This window comes from Syngnathus typhle, linkage group LG2 (genome assembly GCF_033458585.1).
Source record: "Syngnathus typhle isolate RoL2023-S1 ecotype Sweden linkage group LG2, RoL_Styp_1.0, whole genome shotgun sequence".
Taxonomy (NCBI): domain Eukaryota; kingdom Metazoa; phylum Chordata; class Actinopteri; order Syngnathiformes; family Syngnathidae; genus Syngnathus; species Syngnathus typhle.
The window spans coordinates 20,864,032-20,873,331 of NC_083739.1; the positions used below are offsets into that span (position 1 = coordinate 20,864,032).

Genomic DNA, 9,300 nt, shown 5'->3' on the forward strand with positions numbered 1-9,300 from the left:
TGGACCATAGTGGGTAAGGCCGGCTCTGATTGTGTGTAATGAAAAAGCTACATGTTGAACACACTTTCAATTTCTTTCTTTCATTTCTTTCTTCCTATCCAAAAGCAAACCTTCCGTTCACGAGCTTTACGAGGATGAGCCTAGAAGACACTTTTCAACTTTCCGTCATGAAATTGGCTAGGTAATCACACAGAGTAGATGAAATTAGTTGAACTAGGACCTAGTAAATGTGTTGTGCTCCCTTTAGTCAGATACAGAGCCTTTTGAATTAGACTAAACATAAGCTTGTGTGTAGTTTGTGTATTGCTTGGGGCATCCGTAGTTTGTTTATTGCAGTGCTTACATATGCATGTGTATGTTTTTGTGCCTCTTACTTTATGCTGCGCTATCATTTGAACTGAGTATTGACAGGGACACTTCATCTAAGCAACGCAATGAGATTTGATACGAGATACATGTATGAAAAATGCAGTGGTGCTCCGACTGATGAGCCATGATGCCATGCGCATAATTTTAAACACATCTTAAATCATTTTCCCCCATTGGAATCAATGCAAATACCAATAATCCTTCCAGCCCACGAAAAATACCATCATTGTGGTCATGTCCTTCAAAAAATACAGTATAAAATAATTAAATACAATATAAAGAATTGTTTTTGCATCATAATTTCATGATTCAATGCTCAGAATTGCCTGCACTTGGTCTAAGGTCAGGTGCGCCATGGCCTTATTACAAAAGAAAAAGGCCACAGTCCACTGAAATACCCAGTATGGTGCAGTGTGAGCTGCCAAATTCCCAAACACACAAAAGGATGCTTGCACGAGCACGAAAATGAATATAAAATATGTCCGTTCTTATGTCCAAACTCGCATGTGCTTTTTATGAATGCAATTCCAGGTCATTTTCTATAACTGCACCACAACAATTCTATCATTCTATGTGGCGCGGTCATGTATGTTTAAGGCGATAGAGAGAGAAAAATATGAGGAAAATGGCACCAGAATAAACCCATCTCCTCTTTCAGCACCATTTACAGCACCATTTACTTGTCAATACACAGCCCAGTTAGGCCACTTAATGTTTCAAAGCCACAGGCAAGGGTCAGAGATTCTAACCTGTGTAGTCCAGCGGCAGAAAAGGATCAATGAGTCACACTGACTAAAATCACATATTCAAGTGTTCAAGACTTCCACAGCAGTACTCTCTTTGGCACATGGGGCTCGAGATGAGTGGGCGGAGGGTTAACTTGGCTGTTGCATTGGATGATTTGATACTATTCAGCTTTGGATGGCAGCAGCCAATGACCGTGTCTCAACTATTTATCTTTTAGCCATGCACAGTGAAAAACATAATGGGACGGATGTTGTTTAAAGACAAAGATATGGCTCTTTTTGGTTTATTATTGCTTGTAGGGATTGGGCCAGTGTAAAAACATTTACCTGCACAGCAAAATGTTAGATTGTTAGTGTTGATAATACCATTTTTTAGTTCATTAAACCCTTGTTAAGGTTAATTTAAGTACAGCAGTGAGTGTGAGTGTTGCAGTGAGTGTTGATTCTAAAAGTAAATTGTGATATTTTCCAATAAACATCTGTGTTGATTTCGCTACTGTATATTTGGCACCATTTGTGATTTGGTGTGAATCTGTGAAGACACTTTGAAGTGTTACATTTAAATTTGAAGTTGTTTAATTAACACTGCCAATTTAGCTGTCAAAAATCAACCAATTGTATGCAATGGCTCACTAATGCGAATAAACACATTGGCAGGAAAATGCAGCAAGCAAAAATTTACTTGGTGGTTTAATTACACACTGAATAGGCACCCAGTGACACAAGCTATACTGGAAGGTAACAATTAAAAGGCCAATTGTCTTTTAAAAAATATGTTTCTACATAAAAATGAAACTTTCCATAACTTAAATTGATAACTTTCTGGACTGTCATTGTTCGGTGGCTTTTTTTGTTGTTGCCGAAAGAAAAGAGAATCAATTGAATCCTGGTTTTCTTGAGATCACTGCTTGGTGTTTTTGTGACAATGATGTTTTTGTTTGTAGAAATCCCCTAAAATAGCCCTTTCTGCCTTCTTCCATTCTGAACATAGTGAGTCACAATTGCATGCTGACTGCCGATTGCATTCCTGTGATGCCTGCCAGGACAATTATTCAACAGAAAGAAACGTGTTGTCTTGGGTGTCTACAAACTGTTCATGCGCTGTACCTCCAAGGGTTATTCTAAAAAGAAATTCATTGAAGGTATCATCATTATCGTCACATTTATTAAATCGTTTCCAAGTGTGCACTTCACACTGTAAATACTTGAAAATGGGTTACGTTGCACATTGATGACTGTTTTAAGGAATTTAAGTCTTCAGATAAAAAAAACTCATCATTATAAATGATGGCAGCGTACTCGTTTAAATGTTGAAGGTTTGAATATATAAATATTTGTTCAACTCCAGTGTATTGCTGGAGGGAGTGTTGGGAATTCAGTGGAGAAGTGAGACTGCTCCTATCTGTTTAGAATGCCTCTCATGCTTGGTTTCATGAAGCTGTTCTGACTGCCATCCCCCCAGTGTGCCTTTAGCCTGCCTATGATGTTGTTTCCTGGCTTTAAAGCTGGATCCGGGCCTCACTTATGCCCTTTGAGTCTCTGAAGGCAATAAGCCACCCACTGCTTTGCCACGTGTCCGGAGAGCTGACAAGTGGTAATTATGCCTCAGACCATTTCTCTTAGGAGACAGCCCACTGCTGCTTTGCCCTCCTATCCAGTGCAGGAACAGCAGGTGTCAAGGCTCAGGGTCTGCTTCCACCCATGAGAGCAGACAGGGGTGTGATTCCATTTTTCTGTTTTTCTTTTACCTTCATCTACTTTCCTGATTTTTTTTTTTTTTTTTTCTTTAAGCAGAGCCTTCCAAAAAAAATTTAGCTTACTACATTCACGGTTGTTTTTTGCCTGTGCACTTAAAGGTGTTTTCCCGTTGTCTTGTTCAATCTCTTTTTGTATAGTATAAGTATAATCCTTCCAAGAATGCCTGGTTGGTTAAGTTTAGAGATATTCACAGAATCTGAACAAGATTCATAGATGGATGATTTATTTTATGTCATTAGACTGCAAAACAATCGCATAAGGTAACGTTTAGAGGGCGCAATATAGACCTGTGGCACTTGTAGCAAACCTGAAAGGTGCACAATGGAAAGAAGCCAGAGTGGATCTTTGTGTTTCCATTGCATGGGCAAAGCAAACCGCTGTGGGCATGTTGCTAATATTAGTCATATATTTGACTTGTCAGAGAATGCTTACTGATTCTTTGGAGTTTTCCAAGACAGTATGAAAAGACTTGAAGTGTGAAAACACTTTAAAACTTAATCAAACCTGTGGATAGGACACCTGAAACCTCCTCCTTGGATCTGATGTTTCTGCGATACCCTGAAACCAAGTCAGTACAGGTCAATGGCCAGACAAAAGTAATTACTCTGGGCCCGGTGATGTGGCTCCACTCCATCATCCAGCTTTTTGTGAGAGGGGGCCGCAGGAAAGCTTTGTTGCCCGACCAGCTGAGGCCAACTTAGAGCGAACATCCCGAAGGAGCCGCAACACAAAAGCATTGAGCCTTTCTTTTTTTACCTCCTTTTTTTTATTTTTTATCAGCGCATTCAAAGTCACGGTCGGCGGGCAGCGGCGTCCATGGCATTACACCGCTTTTCGATAGCAGACACTTATCTTCACCGCACAACAATCATCAGCCAAAGGAGGTTTGATAAGAGCTGAAATGTGGACCGCGTGTGGCCTGCATGGTAAAACTGCCTAATGGAATAGAATAGAAAAGGAAAGATAAGACTGCTTATTAAAAGTCCTCGTGAAGGAGACCTTTGAAATTGTAACGTGCGTCTTTGTGCTCCAAATGGGTTGGACAAAGGTGTGGCGTATATCGAGGGACAATTCTTTCTATAAGTACTTGATGTGACTGTAAGATCATTGCAGCTGCTTTCTGTTTAGAATGCACTTTGCCAAAAATAAGAATAAAAAACAGACATTTGTAGATTTGAATGAATTCACATTTGTCCGAAATCTTTGTGTTTGACATAAATGTTTCAAATCTTTCACACTAGTGGTCTACTTTAAAATGGATTCACGAAATTACGATAATAACAGTGTAAAGCACATTTTGTGAGATTTCAAGTTGTCATTTTGTTAATTATCATTTCATATGGAATCACCACTGCGCACCATCCACAGTGTTACTTTGTGAATTACTTTCCGAACATAGTATTTAATTATTCTGCTGGTGTCGAATGTTAAAAGCAGCCTGATTTTTGGCACTCGTGGAGGGTGCGATCTCACTGCCTGAACTTAAGACCAATGCATCTTGCCTGTTAATAATAAGTAGCGCTTTTCAGAATCACAAAAACACTTTACGTTTAATGTTACGTGCTGAGGGCAGGTTTAAGTCTATTTCTCTTCATCATTCTTAAGAGACTGCACCTCCTTTAAAGTCATCTTGCACCTCCCTAAGAGAAGACGCAGCCACCTCTGCACATAGCTGCTTTGTGTTGCGAATGCTAAATCAAAGGACGGTTGTTTAGGGAATTAGAAAGCAGGACAGCAAGGGAGAAATCTCCTGTTTTGAGGTGACCTCCCGTCTTGTCGTGAGACACCGGCCAACTTGGCCGGTTGCCTGCTCTTAAATTGGCATCTAATCTCCTCGGCCCTGGTGTGCACCCCTTGGGAATTCCGGGAATGACAGGCTGTTTGTCTGGAATTGTATATGCCCCCACTTCTCTCTGCCAACCCCTTCCTTATTCCTCTCTCTTTCTCAATCTCAGCCTTCAACACCAACCCTCCTCTCTCACACACACACACACATATACACACACTCACACACATTTTCGTTTTTCCAGGGTTTGGAATGAGCGAGACTCTTGCAATTTCCATCACGGGCTCTAAAGAGATTTGAAATTGCCTTTGGTCCTGGAGCCATGGCAATTAGCAATTAGTGAAGTGATTGTAGCAAGCCCTCGCCGCCTCCCTTGTGCCATGCAGCCCGTTGCATCTGCACCCAGCCCGCAACCCGTACTGGTGCATTGAAAGCATAAGAACTTGCCTTGTGAGTTGAGGCCACTGTTTCTGTGGCCAAACATGGCCTGCTCATGATTTGCATCAGTTTTTGCTCTGTGTGACATTGTGTATTTGCTTATAGAGTAAAGAAGTCGCCGCAGGTCGTACGTGAAGCTCGCTTTGTTGTGTGCTCTACGATGTCTTTGTATATGCATTCGCTACTGACCCTGGTCTGTTGTTGATGCCAGTGACAGTGATGAAAAGCCACTGAGGGGCAGCTTGTGTTCCCTGAACGGTGATGATGCGGTCGGGGACAGCGTCAGCAGAGACAGCCTGGTCGACTACGCCGATGGTGGAGGGGAATTCAGCGAGGATGGCTCCTTTATCGGGGAATATTCAGGACACAAACAAGGAGGATCTGTCACCGAGGCCAATGGATTTGGCCCTGTCACTACATAATGCCAAGCATCCTTTCAAATTCTGACAAGAAATTCTATATATTTGGCTACATTTATATATAGCACACATAGCTCAAATCTGAAGCAATAGAAATGTCTTTTATAACAAATCTTGCCAAGAGACAAGTGTTTTGTGTACATACTGTAAGGCAATGAACCGAATAATTGAGCTGAGGATTTTATTATGATAATTAAAGAACTTTTTTACCTGTCAATTACATTTTGTTCATACATTGTGTGTTTTTACATGGGGCTCAGAGTCAACACACATTCAAATGCAGACATTAAAGTCCATCATATCCGGCCTGTTTATTTTAGGTTAAGAATATTCTTCTGTTGTCTTTTTTGCAATTTAAGAAATGCTGTACCAAGTTGTATAATTAGTTCATCGATTCACCCATTTTCTACATCACTTGTCCTGCGAGTGAGCTGGAGCCTATAATACCAATTACAAAGCACATAAGGGCAAAAAACAACATTCACACACCCATTGCAGTGGTATTCAATTAACCTCATGTATATTTTCAGCATGTCACAGAAAGTTGGAGTACCAAGAACAAGTGTCACCGAGCAAACATGTAAGATTTAAATAGTTTACTTCTATAATATTTTTTCATAAATATGTAAATCTACAGCAGTATCACAACAAAAAGTAAGCAGCATATATGGTACATTCCAGCTCATCTTTGTTGTAAAAGGTTAGATTTGACTCATTAGTAGTTTGTCACTTCCACACAGAAATACCACATCAACAATATGGATATTTATACATCTTTTTGTATGTAACGGTGTCTTGACATCACCCCTATTAGACAGAGTAAAGTTATCGCACTTAATACTGCTTCAAAGGAGTTGGCTAAAGCTCAAAAAGTGTGGGGCAAAGCAGAGTATTAATAATTTGACACAAATGTCACAAAACATTACATTTTTTTAATGCTGAATATCTCATGGGGTGTGCAAATCAATTGCATACATGTGAATTGAATTCCAAATTGAGAACCAAACAAATGAATTAATCTCTCGGATAACAGCTAAAGTAACTTTATCTAAAGGTTTTGTCTTGTTAAGGCTTTGTTATTTACTAATGGTCCTTAATTTCATAGTAAGAAACTAATTATATTCTTTTAAGGAGAAAATGTATTGATGGTATTGACTTTTTTGTTGTTATTGTTTACCTTATAATTTACCTTATAATTTAAAAGGTTTTAAAAGCAAACAGTCAATTGTTTGCACCAAGTGACTGAGCTATCTTCCAAAGGGTCAAACACTCAGGAATCCCTTTTTCCCCTACCGTTGACCTCTCTTTGGTCTTCGCATGCATAATGCATATCGCTCAAATATTAATCAAGGATATACTTTACATGATTCCAATGAAATAAAGTAATGAATATTTCATTGGCTTGATGCTCTTCTTCTTAGTTGTTGAGGACTTAAGAGTGAAACGAACCTAAAATTATGTAAAATTATGTTGAGTTGTAGCTGTGTTTTTGGCGTCTCTCATGATGTGCAGCATATTTTGTTTTAAACTCACCAGAACAAACATAGCCTTATGGAAGAAAGTACCGTAATTCTCGGACTATAAGTCGCTCCGGAGTATAAATCGCATCAGCCATAAAATGCCCAAAAAAGTGAAAAAAAACATATATAAGTTGCATTTTGGAGGGCAATTTATTCGACAAAATCCAACACCAAGAACAAAAACAGGCTAAATGATACGGTATGCTAACGTGACAAACACAAACGAGGAGCTGAGAACGGGCCTGACGTAACATTCAGTTATTTAAAAAAATATATTACATAAATAACACGTTAATAAAACCATCTGTGTCACTCCAATTCATTAAATCTATCAATCGTCCTTTGTCAACAATGCGTGCGCGCCGCTGACGGCTCTTGCACTTCAAAATATTCCACAGGCCCATATAACGATATATAAATTATATATCAAATAACTATTATATAAGCAATAATGTTATCAAACCATCTGTGCACTCTAAATCATTAAATCCATCGATCAAATTCCTCGTCGTTTGTCTCTGAACAATGGCGCGCGTGCGCCCTGACGTTAGCCTCGTCGTTATTCCACAGATCTAGTAGAAAGACGTGGGTTTGGTAAACGGCTCTTTATTTAACAAAACAAACTTCCAGGCGTGTGGCGGCGTGGACTTCCAGCCACGGAAGTGGAAGAGAGCTCCATAATATAGGACCGGGCGTCCATAAAAGCCATGATCGAGCCCCATCCACCGTCCCCGGACAGCCACCCGGCCGAGCGCCGGCCCTCGACTTCAATCCACGGAGGTGAAAGACAGCTCGGTAGAGCAGGACTGGGCGTGCGTAAAAGCATTGTCCGAGCACCATCCACCGTCCCTGGACAGCCACCTGGCCGAGCGCCGGCCCTCGATTTCCATCCACGAAGGTGAAAGACAGCTGGGTAGAGTAGGACCGGGCGTGCGTAAAAGCATTGTCCGAGCCCCATCCACCGTCCCTGGACAGCCACCCGGCCGAGCGCTGGCCCCCGACTTCAATCCACGGAAGTGAAAGAGAGCTCCGTCGAGTCAATCTTTGTCCTTTATGTAAACAACCGCCGCGCCGCGACGTCGCGCTGCTGACGTCACTTGAAATTCAAATTACAGTAATCCCTTGCTACATTGCGCTTCGTTTATCGCGGTTTCACTTTTTTTTTTAATCTTTTTGAAAAAAAAAACACATATAATAACTCGCTCCTTAGTATAAGTCGCCCCCCCCACCCAAACTATGAAAAAAAACGCGATTTATAGTCCGAAAATTACGGTAGCTGTGAAGTTGTCAATCTTTCCTGAAGCATTTCCCATAACACCAATTATCACAGTGGCTTCATTCTCACAAAATATACGTACATTACGCTTTGATGCGGCAATCGAAAACAATAAGAGAAAATAGTGAACTAACAAAGATGGCAGATGACAACACGTCTCGCCATGCACAACATTCACACTATTTAACTATGTTATTTCTGTACCATTCCTATAGCCACTTCACATTACCAAACTAACTTATTTGCTTAACCAGAGGTGTCAAATCCAGATCCAGAAAGTTATAAAAACTGTCACAGTTTAGCTTTATCCACAAATTCTTGGAATCTACTGACAGTGGCAGGATTTTTCTTTTTTGGACCTGGACATGACACCTCTGGTTTAAACTGCTACATCTGGCTCGAGGCAACACTGTTTTTCTATTTTATGGTTTCTTTTTTCATTTCTACACAGTGCTCAATCATACAAAAAGTACATCCATACATACATACATAGGCTACATAAAGTCCATACAGTCGCACCTACAAGGGGCTTAAGATGTCAGTCCAACCGGCATTCGAGAAAAACATCATGACAAAAACGACACAACACAATAAACAAAAATGTTGCTCTTTGTTAAATATACATAATGAATTTGACCGAAAGGGGAAAAGTGTCTGCAAATGTCATTTTACAAACTATTCACAACTGGAGCTTGTGTGATTTGAGTTGAGTTATTCAGCCTGCAAAATCGTTTGTGCTCATGTTGATAGGTTTCCTGTGACCATCTTGAGCAAACAGCCTCTCACAGCTTTATAAATCTGTCGATAGTCTACTGATTTAAAATACCCAAAGCAGACCTGGCATAAAGCAGTCTGTAAAGCTCTTGCTGGCTCATGTGAGGATAAAGGTCATTTAAAGTGATAATCCCGGTATTGTTAGGGATGATGCCCTCATACGTTTCAAAATTGCTTTCTCTCCACCAAATGCTAAAACATCAGAACAACAACA

The 9,300-nt window shown here is 40.3% G+C and overlaps 1 protein-coding gene across 7 annotated transcripts in view; it reads left to right on the forward strand.

Annotated features, from left to right (window-relative positions):
* Nucleotides 1-5,736, forward strand: part of LOC133170606 (neural cell adhesion molecule L1-like protein) — a 35,648-nt gene extending 29,912 nt beyond the window's left edge. For 5 of the 7 annotated variants that reach the window (XM_061303662.1, XM_061303670.1, XM_061303679.1 and 2 more), the window contains one exon: nucleotides 5,309-5,736. In XM_061303662.1, coding sequence (XP_061159646.1) covers nucleotides 5,309-5,519 — 211 coding nt within the window. In that variant the 3' untranslated portion in view covers nucleotides 5,520-5,736. Of the gene's footprint in view, nucleotides 1-105; nucleotides 638-5,308 lie in introns of those variants that run through there. The other 2 variants (XM_061303687.1, XM_061303695.1) reach the window with 2 other exon arrangements.
* The last annotated feature ends 3,564 nt before the right edge of the window (nucleotides 5,737-9,300 follow it).